At 40.6% G+C, this 17,547-nt stretch overlaps 2 protein-coding genes across 3 annotated transcripts; both read right to left on the bottom strand.

Annotated features, from left to right (window-relative positions):
• Window positions 1–488: 488 nt before the first annotated feature.
• Window positions 489–3,662, bottom strand: LOC116392989 (LITAF domain-containing protein-like). The gene is made up of 5 exons (XM_031864860.1): window positions 3,598–3,662; window positions 2,011–2,124; window positions 1,785–1,844; window positions 1,481–1,631; window positions 489–1,143 (listed from the first exon to the last, which is right to left on the bottom strand). The coding sequence occupies exons 2-5, from the start codon at window positions 2,114–2,116 to the stop codon at window positions 1,038–1,040; spliced, it is 423 nt and encodes a 140-aa protein (XP_031720720.1). The 5' UTR covers window positions 2,117–2,124; window positions 3,598–3,662; the 3' UTR covers window positions 489–1,037.
• Window positions 3,663–7,630: 3,968 nt separating this feature from the next.
• On the bottom strand, window positions 7,631–15,342 carry LOC116392977 (somatostatin-like receptor F_48D10.1). 2 transcript variants are annotated; one of them, XM_031864846.1, is made up of 6 exons: window positions 15,160–15,342; window positions 13,830–14,570; window positions 12,250–12,390; window positions 11,816–12,088; window positions 11,423–11,569; window positions 7,631–9,516 (listed from the first exon to the last, which is right to left on the bottom strand). In XM_031864846.1, the coding sequence occupies exons 2-6, from the start codon at window positions 14,409–14,411 to the stop codon at window positions 9,349–9,351; spliced, it is 1,311 nt and encodes a 436-aa protein (XP_031720706.1). In that variant the 5' UTR covers window positions 14,412–14,570; window positions 15,160–15,342; the 3' UTR covers window positions 7,631–9,348. The 2 variants fall into 2 exon arrangements, with proteins under 2 accessions (XP_031720706.1, XP_031720705.1); XM_031864845.1 differs by having other exon boundaries at window positions 13,830–15,342.
• Between the last annotated feature and the right edge of the window lie 2,205 nt (window positions 15,343–17,547).

Genomic DNA, 17,547 nt, shown 5'->3' with positions numbered 1-17,547 from the left:
GTTCTGAATACTGCAATACACAACAGTCTCATCAACAGCAAAGCGTACTTCACATCTGAGAACATGCAGCTCAGTCCTGACTCCAGGTCCAGAAAGCTATTGACAGCTCCAGGTAAAGGTTCTCCTAATGTGCCGTACCTAGAAAGTTGTGTCATGACCACATAATGTGTCAACCTGCGTGCAGGAACTTCATCAGGGAGCTCATCGGCAGTCAGATAGATGTGATTAGTGACCTTTTTCCTGGTCTCTCCTTACATCGTGTTACCTTTATCCAAAACAAGGTCGAGGTCTGCTCCGGTGATGTTTTTCATTCTCATGAAGGAATGCCAGAAATGATCTGTTCTGAACATTTACTGTTGCTCATATGCTAGCTGACAAGAGTTACATTTTGATCACAAAATATATTCTCTTAAACTTTTTTAAAAATATGTAATTGCTTAATGACAGCATTCGATGTCACAAGAAATAAAGAATGAAAGCTACATTTCAACAGTGATTAATTAGTGATTTATTGCTTTGAATAATTTCATGGTACAAGTAAATGAGCTGGTTATTATAGTGATAGAAGGCTTTCAGCTGTTTTAGGAATGAGTTTAATCAATAAACAGCCTAATTTAAGATGATTATCCTATATTTGATATGTAATAGCTATTCCTATTATTTTTCAATAATTGTTTTTACTTTTAGATGTCAATGAAAAAACAACTAAATGAACCTTAAAAACCCTGTATAAAAGAATCCACTGGACTGATTTAAATTAAATCAGACTCGTGTTTTTTTTAACCACCGTACATTGTTGCTTGAATTAAACACCCAGGTATTGAGACAAGATCACTCAGGTTAAGTTAAGAAACTATATGATTCGATTAGATTCTTCACATATTCACGGTACAGCCCACATTTTACACAAGAGAGCACAGGGTTCATGGCGACGTCTGATGTGTTTGCATAAAAGGGTTCGGCTCCTGTCCAGATGTTTATTTAGTCACAGTGTTCCTTTGTCGTCACTTCAGCAGAGTTGACTCTGTAGTGCTGTTTCAATTGCGCTTATAGATGTGCAGGACGTTCTTACAGTTGGGGCAGGAATGCTCCACATCCTTGCAAGAATCCACGCAGAAGGGGATTAAACAGCAAGGCCAGCATCTGGTGTGGAGTTTCAGAATGAAGTTCAAATAAAACTTCACTCATTTTCAAGCTGTTTAAAAAGCTTCCCTTCCACCTAAAATATGCGATTAAACTGAACTCAGGTATGAGTGTTTCAAAATTGTCTCATGACTTTTGAAAATGTTAAACCTACTGAGTTAATGAACTTCAAGCACAAAGTCAATATATTTGAGACATTAAGTTACATCAACTCTAATATGGTAATCATCACAAACTTAATTTAATGACTGTCAGTAGTACATTTATTCAGCTCATCATTTAAGCCATAAAAGAAATTCTGAACGTGTGTGTGCATGTGTGTGTTTGCTTTACTCACATGAAGACTCCCAGTATGCCACAGGTCAGCCAGGTGCAAAATCCACTTATGTGCTTGGTTTTAGTGACAACACTGATTCGGCAGTGAGGACACATCATCTGTCCAGGAACATCAGTCGGCAACTGCTGCATCACCACCACCTGGGTCATCACTGTGAGGGAGAAACACATCACCCTTTAACAGCTATACAATCCACACCTCACCAACCCGTCACCAAACTCAAAGCTTTCTGACTTTTTCCTATATATTCGGCATACTCAAAGTTATTTAAACTTGTTAGAAACAGGTGGAGGGAGACACTCACCGGGTTGTACGACTTGAGGTTGCTGTGGGCTGTACTGGTAAGCAGGTTGTTGAACTGGATCTGAGGAGGAGACATTTATCTTGAGAAAGGTTCAAATTATTAACAAGCAGCCAAAAGGCTTCTACCACATGGACTAAAATTACACAAATAACTCAAGAATATAGGAGCTACATTCCACTAAATTATGCAGTTAAAATGACTCAGATGAAGGTCGGTGATCTCTTACTGGGATAGCTCCCAGGCTGAGCTTGGTAGGCTCCATTGTAGTCTGGAGAGAAACCTGGGTACGGTGGTGCTGCCATTCCCGGAGGAGGTCCCTGACCCTTTTCCATGATATCTGCTAAAGGAGCAGTGGAAAAAAGCCTGTAAGTAAGATAAAATACAGCAAAAAAGGGACCAGAGTGATCCTTGTAATCAGTGGCGGCTGGTGGAACATGTTCTAGGTAGGGCTGTGCCACATCCAATCAATTTCAGCAAACATCCCAGTATGATTTAATGCCAAAAAAAATTAAGGTATCAAACACGTATTACTACTTTGCAGTTAAATATTTAACCTTTATTCCAACATGAAAAAAAGCAGTAAATAACACTTTGATAAACACGTCAAGACATAATATTTGTGTCACCCTCACAAGCAATTCAGTATAATATAATAATATATATATCATATAATAATATTATGTATAATATATATATCATAATAATATATGATATATATAATAATAATATAAAACACACATACATATACGTATATATATATATAATTATTTATTTATAACTATATATCATGTCTCAGCAGGTGCTTCATGTCTCTCACTCCCTAACTGTCCATACTGGATCTGTCCCTGTTGTTTTAAAAAGCTAAATAAGTTATTGGCATGACGTCATCCAGCTAGCCAAACCTGTCTCTCTCTCTCTCTCTCTCTCTCTCTCTCGCTCTCGCTCCATGACATGCGTATGCATTTTTACATTATAATGGAACAGATTGTCTAGTGCCACTCCCTCCTCTCTCATGACCAAAGGTCCCATTTGGCAGTATAAACTTATATAAATTACATTTTCATCTCTCTGACGTACATACAAATAGTAACCAATGGTTTATTTCAGAAATGTATTTGCATGTAAGAGACTTCTCTAACACACCTGTCAGCAGCTAATGCAAAAGAGTCACTTTTGAGGATTTGTAGTGAAACTGACTGGGAGTAAAAGGGTTATAATTTTTTACCTTGTTGCTGCTACTGACTGATGAGTCACCAACTTAATTTAGTTTTTACAATGACAATAAACATCCTTATCCTTATCCTTATCCTTATTCTGCTGAGGAGTGCTGGCTGATTGAATTCAATGTTGAGAAACGCAAACATGTCCAGCAAAATGTCACCGAAAAATGTTGTGGTAGCTTTTACTGGCATGTAGAAACACACACACACAGTTGTGTTTTCATGACTTTTGGGACATTACATTGACTTACATTAATTTCCTGGGGACTTACCCAAACCATAACCGCTACCAGCCTAACCCTTAACTCACCTAACTTAAACCAAGGCTTCGCCCTAAAATGTAATATGTAATGTAATAATATAAGAAAGGCAAGTCCCAACAATGTAAACAGGTTTCACCACAAGTCATGTAAACACATCCCCCCCCCCCCAAAAAAAAGGTCCAAGCTAAATTCCAGTGACAGGGGGGGTGTATAAGTCAACAGAAGCAGACAAATAATAAACTTTCAGGTTCTGCTATCATGTAGTATTCCTTCTGACTCTGAGCCTGTGTGCATATGTTTCATTTTGAAGACGGATGTAATGCTGCTTACCTTAATATAAGGTCACTGTGAGGTCCTGGCACTGCTTCTTCCTCTGCTGTTTGAGAACAACTGACAAAGACCATAAAAGCAAATGTAGAGAGAAGGTGGAGCAACAGTGTGAAAAAGGCGCAGTCATCATAGGTGTGGATTTCACTGTGTTTGTTGAATTTCGAAATGCTATTCTCTCATTACAACATATATTTGTAGTGGAAATAAATCACTATTACTTGTTTCTGCAGTGCCTTGCCACATTAACACTTCCAACACAATTATTTAAATAGACAGTGTTATCTTGTTTTGTTTACTGTATTTCATGTTATTCTAAGATTCTTAAATATCTTAAATATTTGTGTGATCAGAATAAAATGTAAATTTAGAAGGCTGACATGAAAACAACTTTAAATGATATGGCTGGCTTTGTTCCATATTTGTCTTATTGTTACCAAAATCAACAATGCATTATACTCTATTCCCCAGTGTGTCTCCACCAAGCACTAAAATAGGTCACAAATATATACTTCCATTAAAAAGGCTAACTAGTGTAAACAGTAAATTAACACACTGTGGTGGCAATTCCTGATGAATAAAGTTTAAAGTTTAAATTAGCAACTCTATTGAGTACTTGCAGCAGCAGGGCAGTATTTGTTAGATCAACTCAAAATAACCGACAGTGCCCAGATTCACTGTAATAGAGGAACATGTCACCTGATGCAGAAGTGAGGCTCTTCCTAATAAGTTGGTATACACAAAATCACATCCAACATCCAACAGGAATACACGTAATTTGGAAGGGTGTAACAGGGAAAGAGCACCAGCAGAGGGCGCAGTGTGGCAGTGTCATTGACGTGAAGTGTGTCGGTCATGTTGTAGAGGACTTGATCAGGCTTATCTGAAGACAACTACAGCAGATGAGTGTCAAACCCTCTTCACTGAAGTTCAGCTGCCTGACGTGAAAAGCTGCGGTGACGGTCATCATTTATGGTTTGTGTGCGTGCCATCACATTCATCACTAGTGTTTGCTTTTAATCACTCTTATTGTCAGGATTCATTTATCGCGTCCTTTGAAAGCTTCATGACACCAGGACTGCTCTTACTCAGTATTAAATGTAATGTTTGTAGGAATGTGGCTGACTTTAATCAGATTTTAACATTGTTACAGCTTGACTGTGTAATTGTGAAATAAAGATAACAAATATACATACAATAGGTGAAGATCTACTAGAATACAGAGATGTGTGACCAGAGCTCTGTAACATTACAACATTGTAAGAAAAGATATACAAAACAAACAAGTAAGGTTTACTTACAGAACGTTTTTTATATGCAGTAGAAGTTAAGATAAGTAAACAAAACGTAAGATAAGAGTGGATGATTGTAGACATTACAGTAAAAAACGAATTACAAATAAGTGAAAACCAACATTTTTTTGAAGAAATTTAGCCCATTTAAGTGTTATGTAAGTGTGTCTACAGTACGTCTATATCAACAAAGTGCTAATGGTCCGTGCAGGAAAACACACATGATTGACAGTCTTCATGGTGGTTTTATGGTGTCACTTTAGAGGAACTACAACTTTTCATTAGTTTTCTCATTCTATATTATTTTACAATCTCAACAAAGCGTAATAAGTTGATGACATAAGTATGTCATTTGTCACTTTGTGATTTCATTAACCTTTGTTCTTGTTGGCTATGTTCTTTGTATTGTATGTGCTTTTGTAAGTCTGGTTATTGTTGTTTTTCTTTCTCTATGTCGTATATATGCATGTGCACATTTGGCAGCATAACAGCAGGTTGACATTGAATTAATGAGCTGAAACGGAGCCGCTGATATTGGACCTCTTTTCACTGATGGGACATGTCCCCCGTCCCCAGTGTTAATTAGGCCTTTTCTTTCTTTAGGCAACGGTATGAATTGTTAACCGCGACCTTCTGCTTTCATTGCTGCACGTTAGACAGACTCTATAGTCAAAAGACAGAAATGCTTACTTTTATTATCTTTATTAAGGAGAGATGAAGTGACATCAGCCCTAATTCATTGTAATTTTCTTAATTTTCATTTCCCAGGGTCCATGCTTTCATCCACTCACGCTGATGGAAGATTGTTATGGCGACGCTTTGTTTTATTGGCCGTGACTGACATTCAAATTCAAACTTTGCTTGATCCCTCGTCTTTTCTCCCCAGCAGTGAATCAATTAAACTCACATCTCATACATCGTTGGCAGCTCAAAAAAATAAAGGTGACGGCAAGTGAAGACGAGGCGCTAACATGGAGCCTAATGCACCCCCCCAGTGCTCAAGACTCAGAAACCTGCTTTTAGTCAACAGTGAGTGTTATACAGCTGAGGTGCACTGCTACTGGTACGATGGCAAACAAGCAGCAGTGTGAATCTGGAGCAGCAGGATTGAGGACCTCTGCTATGAGGATCTATTTGTGTCAGAGAGAAGACTCAGCTATCTATTCAGGGTTTAATTGCAGCTGCGGTTAGTTAACGTCATTTGATACCAGGCAGAGAAAACCTTGCCGCCCTGTAGGTCAAGAAGAGCACTGACAGATGCCTGAGACAGGAGATTCAATCGAGTGTTAATTTGATGGTCATTGTAGTTTTCAAACCGTGTGAAACGTTGTGACGCTCCTGCGGCAGGTGTGAGAGGGAAAGAGAAGGAGAAGTTTTTCATTTGATGTATTTTGTAATTCTGTGAGTCACTAGTCAATAAGTAATATTTACATTTAGACATTTTAAACATTTAAAGTGAGGGCGGTAATGGGTGTGATGGTGTAATGTGTCCTATGTGTACATTACACCCTTGTTTTTGCAGAAAATGAAAGAAGGAAAAAAGGAGCAACACATTGACGCTGAGTGCAGTCGAGAGGGCTGAGAAGAGCGTTGAAGAGTTGAGAAAGGACTGGCAGAAAGTGTTAAGAGGAGAGAGAGAAGCTGGTGCTGTGGAGCCGCCATAAATGCAGACCGCCGACAGCGTGGCCTTTCATATTTCAACACCCCTGCTCCTCATTTCGTTCCCCAGTGGACCTCGCTGTCCAGTCCAAAAGTCTCATAATCTCCCAGGGGGTCTTCAACACACACACACACACACACACACACACACACACACAGGATTTCTGCAGAGGCTTCAGGTCTCTTTTGCTCCTCCAGACAGTAAATGCATTTCATCTTCACGATATTACCTGATTTTATTTTTTTAAAAGAGGGTTTGAAGTGGGATTAAGAAAGCTGCACACTCTCTTAGTTACCTTGTGTCCCTCTCTATACACAGTTTCTCTTCACTTGTTCGTGATTATCTTTCAGTGGCAGGAGAACTGGTCTGTATGAAGTGAGAGGTGGACAGGAAATGGAGAAAGCTGATCAATGTGGGTTTGAAACAGATGCAAAGAGGAAGAGATGACTGAGCAAAACCTCCCAAATAGCATGACACAACTGCAAACACAAGAGGATGAGTAAATGGAGAGATAAAGCAATGGGAGAAGAACAGTGGCTGCCAAAGGGTCGTGAATACTGGCTGGATATACAGACACATCTTTTATTGCGTGTGTTTGCACAATGTCTACGTCCTGATAACGCTCTAATCAATGGTCACTGCATCAGCCCTTTGACTCAGTCTGTTGCTTAACCCAGCATGTCTACTTCAGGCATTCTCCACTTCTCATATAGATTATGTCTCACCGCTCTTTATGTTTACACGTGACTTAGTCCCTGTCACGCCTTGCGACTTGTTGCTATGCAGAATTGAACTGGTCGCTATATGCATAGAAATAATCTAATGGAGCAAGACATGACGGGATAGTTGATATGCAAAGTCAAATCAGGTTTTATATCAGTGTAGGTAGACATACCATGTTCAGGAGTCATGATGAGAAATATCTGTTTTTTAATCACAGAAACCCAACAAACATACAGCACTGAAGCATCTGAACAATTATATGTTATCTAAAACAATGCACAGTATGTTTGCACTGGAAATCCTTCATTCTGAACAGCGTTGACATTTTCAGCTTGCATTAGTCTCTCTGTCATCGCCTCCCCTTATTATATTCACCTGATCAGCATCTTCTCACTGCAAGCCCCTGATTCATTTTCTTTTTCATTACACATCCACCATTGAGATTTGACTCATTCTCACTCCTACGTGTCCGAACACAAAACTCATTTTACTCTTTAACTAATTCCATTAACGTGAACACTATTTCATTCCAGTCAGCTTTTACTTAATAACACAATGACTGCTATTATAGAGACATTGGTTCTGTGGTGATGTGATATGAAGACCAGACAATAGAAACTGTTTAGATAAGCGTTAATAAAGAAATACTTTGTCCTACCATACATTTATACTAGGTGAGTGTGTGTGTGTGTGTGTGTGTGTGTGTGTGTGTGTGGCAAAGAGAGAAGCTATGTCCAAATTGTCTCCTGTTTTTTAAAGTTTGTTTACAGTCTGATGAACTCATGTTTAGGCAAAGCAAATATACATCGTGTGGAGTTCAGCTTTAAGGAACTTTTTCACTGCCTCATCCGACAGAAACGACGTGGGTGTGGTTGGCCGCACTTGGCACTGATCACATTCAGCAATAATATCGCCTCAACAGGCGATGGTCATTCTTGGCATTTGTGCAGTAATCCTCTCCCACCTGTCGCAAAAACAACCCCTGACCTTTCCTGTTAAAAGCTTCATGGCGGACACATTTACACTATAAGCATTTCAAAGGCTAATGGAGGCTGTGCCAGTTGAGTCTGATCAGAAATATTCGCTGTGTGTGTATTCTATCATACAGTAAACAAGGCGCCTCAAATAAACACACACTTGACACGCAAATGCACAAAGATACAAATTCAAAGGCATATATACAAAGAGGTCAGAAGGTCTGTGTTCAAAGCTGGCAGGAAAACACAGAGTCGCATGTCCTGTGACTGAGAAGCTGGTAAACAGCAATCAAGCCGCTCTCTGGAATACAAACAGTATATAAAAAGGATTACAGCAGACTTTTGCCACAAAGCTGTACAGATGTCAACGTCAATCATCACAATTTACCCATTTAAGTTACAGTGAAAAGAGCAGAAGTGAGTGGGAGTTTGAAACAGGAAAATGCCTTTTTACTACAGAAACAAAATAGTGCATTAAGCTGCTGGAGGAGGTAAATTTTTATCTGAAAGTACCAATCATCCTTTCAGACTAAATCACAACCCTGTAAGGCCTGTTTTACCCAAATAAACTTGTGATATGAAATCTTCTCCTCTCCGGGATTTTTGGTACTGAAAAGTAAGTTTATTCTTACATGTTGTGTAACAGATGAACAGAAAGTGAGAGAAGTACGGAGCGAATGTTCCTTTGTCCGTTTAGGAGCCGGGATACCTGCTGACAGCGGCGCAGAAGGCACTTATGTCAAATGGCTGGATGGAAAGAAAAATGTGACTTGTTGAGCAGCTGGGTGATTCATAAAGGTAGAGATACACATCGAGACATGAAACAAATGTAAAATATTCATGAGGTTGTTTCACTGAAATGGGTCATAAATGCTGCAATGCATTTCAAATGAGTGTTCAGAAAATAGTCCTGGAAATGGATTTTTTACATTGCAACTGCAGAACAGCATCAGCTGATCCGATCCCTCTGCTTTCACTGCTGTAGTCTCATATTATGTTTCCTCCTCAGCTTCTCTTTTCAATTCATGAAACACCTGATGTTTTCCAGTGGAGCTAATGATGCAGGAGAGGAGAACGTAGTCAGGGCAGTGAGGGTTGGAGGTTAAGCCAGGGTTACCACGGAGGGTACCATGGAGGCTGCTGTGGAGGCCGCTGTGGCTGTGGTGGGTCCCATTCCTGGGCAAGTGGATGGAGGTTGACATGTAGGGGAGGAGCGGTGCAGGTCTGCTGCTGTGTGGGAGATCGGCGAGCCTGGAGGATGAGGAGAGATCTTCAGAAAGAGGAAGAAGAGGGCCAGAGCCAAGGAGGAAGGGAATAAAGGAGAAAGGCATCAAAAGAAGTGGGGAGATTTAAATTAATGAATTAACATAATACATCTCTGGGTTAGCAGGATGAGTCTACATTATGTTTAAAGTAGAGGTTTCCAACCTCCGGACTGTGGAACAGTATCAGGCCTTTGAATATTTGCAGGCTGCGAGGAAACATTCTGATTCTGCAAAAACAAGCCTATTATAAGCTATTTTTGCAATAATCACCTTGAATTGTGTCGCTGCCGTTGTTTCATTTTACCTCATTACTTCCTGATATTCTCCCAACAAAAATATACTGATTGTAATGATTACTCATTCACCACACCTGCGTTCAATTACCTGCCCCTGGTTTTTCCCTCTGACAACCCCACACACACATACTCCCCTGCTTTCCCTGTTCTGTTTGCCAGATTGTCTTTGTCCTACCCCGTGTGTCATCGCCTTCCAGCAGTATTCTCTCGTGTCAATTTCGATGGTTTGTTACTTTACCTCGTTCTCGGTTTGTGGATTTTTGCCTGCCTCTTGTCGTTTTTGTTTGCCTTTAGAAACTGACGTCCTGTGTTTGACTGCTTGGAGCCTAGTAAAAGACTTTGCCTTCTACATCACCTCGTCTCCAGTGTCTGTGTCTGCTCTTGAGTCTCTGCTCTGACATAATTGCCTTCACACACACATGAGGGCTTTGCAGGAAATGATGCGGCATGTAATCCTACATAAACCTCACTGCCTTCTATACTCTCTTGACACCATATCAGAGCAGTACTGCTAATTGAACCAGAATTCTCAAACCTGTGGTATTACTGTGAACTGTACTTGGCTGTCACACCACCCAAATTACATTTAGAAATGATGGACTAAGATTTCATGGATTACAACTTTAATTTTACGTTCCTGTTTTTCCTCTTGATCCTCCCCAGTTCTCTCGTGCGGGCTCTATCTTCTCTGTCATTTTCTAGCTCGTATCAAGAATTATTTGTTGGTTGGGAGAATAAATAGAGACGGATCTTGCCTGAGACAAAACATACTTGATCGTGACCAGGAATGTGAACCATCTCACTCTTTGGCTTCGGCCGGTCCGTAGCAATATTGTAAATATAAAAAAATGGTCTGTGGTGCAATGTATATGTATATGAGTGCGTGCGTTTGTCAGTATTCATTTGCTTTTGGTCGCATGATGATGAAGAGATATGACATGAAGTTAAACTCTGAGAATAACCAGAGATCCGTAAATCAATAATGGAGCACTTGGACTCATTAACATTTACTCTGTATATACACTCTTACACACTGTGACTTATGGAGGTCTAATGCACCGCACTGCTCTTGTACGAGTAATCTAATTGGACACAAAGCCCAACGCTCCAGAGTCTGAGCATGCTGCCTGAATCAAAGCTTTTTCCTTTCCTTTCGATTTCTTTATGACGCACATATATACACACACGTAAACCTACTGTAACCTCGTAATCTTTCACTTCAGCCTTCAGATTTTCTCATTGCCTCCACAGCAGCATTCATTTTACATCCTTCTGCAATTAGCTGCCCACACCTGCCTGTTGATTCATTTAGTTGTTGGACTCTTCATCGGTAGAAATGCCAAACCTGATGCATCACATTTATTGGTGATGCAGAGAGTGTGTGTGTGTGTGTGTGTGTGTGTGTGTGTGTGTGTGTGTGTGTGTGTGTGTATGATTAAAGGATTTCATATTAGCCAAGCATCTTAATTGTCCTGAAAATTGTCAGAATAGCATCAGCGCTGCACTCAACATACATTATTTTTATTATAACATCTGTTTTTTTTGTTTTTTCTTTCCCTTGTCACTTGTCACCCCCCCCCCCCCACACACACACACACACACACACAGACAGTACCTGGCTGCTCTGGGGGTCGTGGTAGGCCTGGTTACGAGGGGAGAGAACGAGGCATTCGTGTGCTGTGGTTTTCTCAGTGCGCTGAGCGCTGGGGTCGCCATCATCCACACCGTTGGCCTTGCACCTCACATTACTCACACACAGCACCTGCAGGGCCACAACAACAATTGACAGTAGAGACTAGATAATAAATCTCCAGCCATTGTGATAAAGGTCATTAACCATATATGGTAAGATGAGAAAACCGCGTTTGACAACCAGGCTAGAGAGCAGATCTGGTCAGAATATACTGTCATTTTAGACACCCTGATATAACTTTTTAATTAACAAGCTTCAACTACTTCTTCAACCTTCCTCTCTACAGTGTTTTAATACCCAGAGGACACAACCTACTTTTCTGAAGCTCTGTCTGAAGTTGTCCGACAGGAAGCCGTAGAGCACCGGGTTGGCACAGGAGTTGGCGTATGACAGGATGACGGCGAAGAAGTAGATGCCGGCAGTGGCACTAGACTCCGGAATGATGACCACCAGATTGACCATGTTGATGATGAAGAATGGCAGCCAGCAGAGCACAAACACCACCACGATCACCACCACCATCCTCGTCACCTTGCGCTCCGACCGCCGGCGCTTGGTGAAGCCCGCCCGCGCCCCTGATGACTTGATCTGCACCATGATGATGATGGTGAACAGGATGAATATGTGATGAGTGATAACGATGAAAATGAGGAATGTCGAGTATGATGGAAACGATCATTATGTTGATGCAGATTTGAGATTTATACATGAGCTATTTTATTGGGCCTTATACAAACATATGCACACACCTTGATAACGATAAGTAGGTAGCAGAGGCAAATGATGAGCAGCGGTCCAAAGAAGCCCACCGTGGCGGTGTAGAGAATGAAGGCTGTCGACCACACGTTCTTTGGCTCTGGCCAGTTGATGTTGCAGGAGTTGAATGTGTCCTAAAGGGAAATTAAATCACTTGAGTAAAATAATTTAAAGATTCAACCATAATCTGCCCAGTCAAACCTTGAGTAAGTGTGGGGCCCACAGGATTTATGTTAAACGACAAAGCTCTTGGATTTTTGAAGAAATTAGAAATTTACATTATGTACTTTCCAAGGGTTTGAAGAAGCACATTTTGCATTTGTGGATGAGATTTCCAGACATTATTGTGCTTTGTTTGAAAACAAGAAACAACTGTAAAACCAGAAAGCAACTTGTCCCCCATTGTTATCAAACCAAAGGTCTTCAGCAGTAAAGCACAGCATGTATGAAAGCAAGTTGCATTCTCCACCTTACCTTACCTCTAAAGCCTTTGTCTAGAGAACTTACTGCAATGCTTTTCTTTATGTGCACATATTATTAATTCTGCTGGAATTATAAGACTTCAAAAGACTTAAGTTTTTGTGTTAAACATTTCAACAACAACTTACGTATTCTTTCCTCACAGCTCTTCATGTCAAATCATAAATTCCAAAATGTACATGTAGACAAAGGTGTTCTTATACCTCTCAGGTTTTGTCAGCAAATTGTTGCTCATTTAAACACCCAGCATTTACAGAGCTATAGAGTTGTGTTTCTGGCCACCTATGGGCAAATATAATAATACTGTGTAGTATAATAATCTAATATTTACTCTCCTTTTAGCTGTGTCAACAAAGAGCTGAAAGATGTTAACACGCTCCACAGAGCTGAGGAGAAAAATATTGTTGTTTCATCATTAGTTTGCTATTGGGCAGGTTACTCTATAAATCACTTATGTCAGTTTCTTTGAATGCACTTTTACCTTTAAAATAGTTTCATCTTGTAACCACAAAAGCAACTTTTACAAAACACAAATAAATATGAACACATGCTGGATAACCTCCATTAAATGTCTCAGTCAGCCTCTGTTGATTTATTTACTGTAGTTACATGAACATAACTGGTTCCAGATCTTATGCTCAGCTGACTGTCTGCTTTAGCTTCATATTTACCAAACAATCACAAGAGCAACAAAGTCAATTTAGTGTATTTTGCAAAATGGCAAATTATTCCTTTAATTCTGATCTTGTGACGTGTATTTTGTTATCGTATTTTTTGTTACCCCGTATCTTTCAAGAGTGATCTTAATACAGCCTATCAGGGTAAAATAAACTAATTACAAACAAGTTATTATTAATATTATTATTATTATGTTGCTGGGGGGAAAGTAATACATTTGTAGTTAATAATCTGTTTAAATAAATGCCTTATTAATGTCAATTTGAGAAGGAACAGGAATGATCTTACTGTGTTCTGAGGTTTACTGGACTGAGTAGAAAATGACTTTAAAAAAAAAAACATTTATCAGAGGCAGCTATTAATTAAAGCTAATTTGCTCCGAGATATAAAGGATGACCAGAACTGCAGTTTATACCTGAATATCAGAAAAGATGACCACAGGCAGAACCACCACGAAGGACACGGCCCACACGGCTGCGCTCACCACCTTGGCCACGCGGGGGTGTCTCCACTTTGTGCTGCGGATTGGATGAACCACAGCCAGGTACCGATCGATGGACATGACAGTCAGGCAGAAAATAGACGTGAACTGGTTCATAGAGTCTGCCGTCATGACAACGCGGCAAAGGAAGGAGCCAAACGGCCAATAGGAGAGCACGTTCTGCGTGGTGAGGAAGGGGAGCCCGATGATGTACAGCTCATCGGCCACAGCCAGGTTCAGGATGTAGATGTTGGTGACTGTCTTCATTTTGGCATAGCGCAGCACCACATAGATGGCCAGCGTGTTGCCAGTCAGGCCCACCATGAAGACTGTGAGGGAGATGATCGCTGTCATCAGAGTGCTGCTGCCCTGAAAGGGAACGCTTTGCGTGGACAGGTTGGAGGAGACGTTGAAGAGGCGGGGGTGGGAAAAGAGGAAGGACAAGGGAGTGGCTGCAGAGGATGAGTTGAGGTCCGATGGGAGGGGAAACCCGTAGGTCTGGTCTAGGGGCTCCATTGTGGGTTTCAGAGGGGAAGATGATGGCACATAGTCCAGATGCAGATTTGTCCCCCTGGTGTTTTCACTGATTTAGAAGAGAACCTTTACTTCTGCCATGCTGGTTTATTCCATGCTTGATTTGGAACAGAATCAGGAGGAGAATCACCAGCAACCACACTACAAGGTATCAGATTAAAACAAAGAAAAAGTGGTTCAGCCTATTTCATCCCATATCTAATTTAGAGTTTACATTTAAGTGTGTGCTTGGGCGCCCAAGCGAGAGAGTGCGCGCTCTGACCACAGATGGGAACCGGTGCTATTTCATTGGAAACGGAGCGTATGAGCCAACTCCAAAGACAAAGATGTGTTGCCATGTATCCTACATTTTAACAAGTTGTCATGTCCGTAATTAAGCACGGAAAGCCACTGCTGTTACCGTAGAGAATCACCAATTATTATCTCCTCTTTACGTAGTAACGTCTCATTCTCAGCCTGCAAACACACACCCGCTGTGTTGCGCGTCAAGCTGGAACAGTGCCACAGCTTTTACGCACGGCCGATCTTTAATACTACGAGCTCTATAATAATGCCTGCTATGAATATAGGTGATAGTACTGTTTATGTAGGTTATGACTGCAATGGTAGTATCTCAACTCAGCGTAATGCTCTCAATAATCGTAATACTTGCATTGCAAAGCTACATTTTTAAATCACACATACGCTATGAATGATTTACTCAGAGACGAGAAGACGAGGACATGCTTACTTTGGGAAGCAGTGAAAAAGCCCAAGTCTTTAATCAAATTAAATGTAGTAGATCCCCCAATTTCCTCGTTTTCAGTTCAGTCTTCTGATTCGCCTTTAATTCTCCAATATCGATGGATAGCTTGTGTCCGAGCGCCCAATTGTTCGCTGTCCGTGGTGCTGAGCAGATTGTCTCAGTCTCAGCTCCCAGCTTCTCTTTCATCCTTTAACTTTCTTTCCACAGGGAGAGAGAGAGAGAGAGAAAGAGACAGAGAGAGATAAAGAGAGAAACAGAGAGAGAGAGAGAGAGAGAGAGAGAGAGAGAGAGAGAGAGAGAGAGAGAGAGAGAGAGGCGCAAAGCACTGGCTCTGATCTTGACAGAGAAAGAAGGGCTATATTTCGAGCTGTCACCCGTCAAAATGACAAGAGGAACAGACATTTAACTAAGCACATTTTCCTAACTAGTTTACATTCAGTTTTGTACACTTTCAGATAATTGTACTTTACTTTTTCTGCTGGTCAGCCCACTTTTACTCTTTTTACTTTTTATTCCACTACGGTTATCTGACAAATTGATTTAGTTATTTTGCAGGTTAATAACTTGAAAGAACATATGCTCATCATAAACATTATTATGTGCTTTAGATTAAGCCACAAAACAGTAAAGTAGTTACAAACTCAGCCAAAGGTGATTTAAAGGGGCTGTGTGCAGGATTTAGTGGCATCTAGTGGTGAGGTTGCAGATTGCAGTCAACTTGATACCCCTTCTCTCACTCCTTCCTTTCCAAGCATTTCAGAGAACAACGGTGGCCATTAGGTATAAAAACATGAAATGCTACAGCCAGTGTTTGGCTTGTCCGTTCTGCTGTAGGACTGTGAAGAGGACCCGCTCCCTAAGGTAATATAAACGGCTCATTCTGAGGTAATGACAACTCAAGATTCTTAGTTTCAAGTCAATATACACTAATGAAAGCATAGTTCTGTATATTATATTCCATTTCTGTCAATAGATCCCCTTTAATCCTACACACTGGACCTTTAAAGGTGCTCTTTAACTCGAGATATCTCGTGTATATAACAGTTATTTTTACATTCAGTGACAATACAAACAAAACAGGGACCCACTCATAAAAAGATTGCCCCATAGCGCCACTAGTGGCCACAAACTCCACAGGTTTACAGACTAAAGATCAGCGTGTTTTCACGGAGACACCTGTGCTTCCTGGATGTTCAGGTAAAACATTTCTCTGTACAGGGTTGATATACAAGCATCAATAGCCATATAAATCAATTAATTCCTTGTTTTCTGTTTCTGTTTTCTCAACCTTCCCGTCTACGTGTACTATAAGTCTCACCCCAACTCAATGGGGATTAGTCAGTGCTACCTATAAGATGTATTCCGGCAGAAGAATGCAGTCATCTCCAGTATAAAAAGATCATGTAAGTATAAACTGTAGTAGTAATGTTCTAAATTAGAGCACATATCAGTAGTGAAACTTAGAGAGAGTGTCAGTGTGTTTTTAAATATAATATATTTTTGGCACTTTGCCTTCATGCAACAGCACAATAGAGACAGACACAGGAATCATAACATGCACCAAAGGTCGTTGGCTGAAGTCAAACCGGGGACATTGCAGTTTCCCGGTATGCGTTTAATATGTTCTGTCCCTTTAATCACACCCTGACCTGAGGGACACAAGGGTCTTCTTCTTTCTTCATTGTGGATGACAATAAACAAGAAGAACCTTTATCTGTGAGTGGTGGTGCTTTGTTTCTTTGGTCCCTGCCACTTACCGTGCACCCGATACACTGTTCAAGATTTGGAGTCGTGCTCGCTGCCACTTTCCATTATAGTGCAGAACCAGCCAGCTGGAAATTGATCGAATACCAGCAGGGCTGGCAAACAAGGGCCCACTGGGACATTTCCGAATGGACATTCGCAGCTATTAATTGTTTTCTTCCTTTTATATGCTAAATTAATACTGTGCAGACAATTTACAGAAAATATGGTTCGGACTGCAGGTTATGTGGAAGGTTGGATCGAGTCTATTACACCTAGTTGCAAAGTGCATGGAGCTAAAGCAATCAAGCAATTCTGTAAGTGCTTAGACCTTAAAGCTTTTTCTCCTTGACATAAATATTGTGGTGTGGTGAAATCAAGGTCAAGTAGACATCTGTTCTGCCACAGCGTAAGATTTCCAATGCAACCACACAGTTAGTTAGACATCTAATTCTTTTAAGGCTTTTAAAATGTAGTGTTTCCTGTCACACTATCCATTTGATTTATTATGAAAGCTGCATGTCTCATTATGTGCATCTCTAAATGTCAGTCACATTTAGTGACTCTCTCTCTCTGCACACGCACACACACACACACACACACACACACACACACACACACACACACACA

Source organism: Anarrhichthys ocellatus, unplaced genomic scaffold (assembly GCF_004355925.1).
Source record: "Anarrhichthys ocellatus isolate YVR2014 unplaced genomic scaffold, GSC_Weel_1.0 scaffold31, whole genome shotgun sequence".
Lineage (NCBI taxonomy): Eukaryota > Metazoa > Chordata > Actinopteri > Perciformes > Anarhichadidae > Anarrhichthys > Anarrhichthys ocellatus.
The sequence above is the reverse complement of the archived record's forward strand: the minus strand, read 5'-3'. Positions and strand labels throughout refer to the sequence as shown.

Bases quoted from the DNA above. Each gene is read 5' to 3' on its own strand.
- LOC116392977 (XM_031864845.1), bottom strand. From the start codon at position 14,411: ATGGAGCCCCTAGACCAGACCTACGGGTTTCCCCTCCCATCGGACCTC. The intron at 12,391-13,829 runs GTATAAACTGCA...ATTTCCCTTTAG, and splicing joins TCATCTTTTCTGATATTCAG to GACACATTCAACTCCTGCAA. The intron at 12,089-12,249 runs GTGTGTGCATAT...ATCATGGTGCAG, and splicing joins ACCTACTTATCGTTATCAAG to ATCAAGTCATCAGGGGCGCG.
- LOC116392989 (XM_031864860.1), bottom strand. From the start codon at position 2,116: ATGGAAAAGGGTCAGGGACCTCCTCCGGGAATGGCAGCACCACCGTAC. The intron at 1,845-2,010 runs GTAAGAGATCAC...TCTCCTCCTCAG, and splicing joins TCAGCCTGGGAGCTATCCCA to ATCCAGTTCAACAACCTGCT. The intron at 1,632-1,784 runs GTGAGTGTCTCC...TCTCCCTCACAG, and splicing joins ACCTCAAGTCGTACAACCCG to TGATGACCCAGGTGGTGGTG.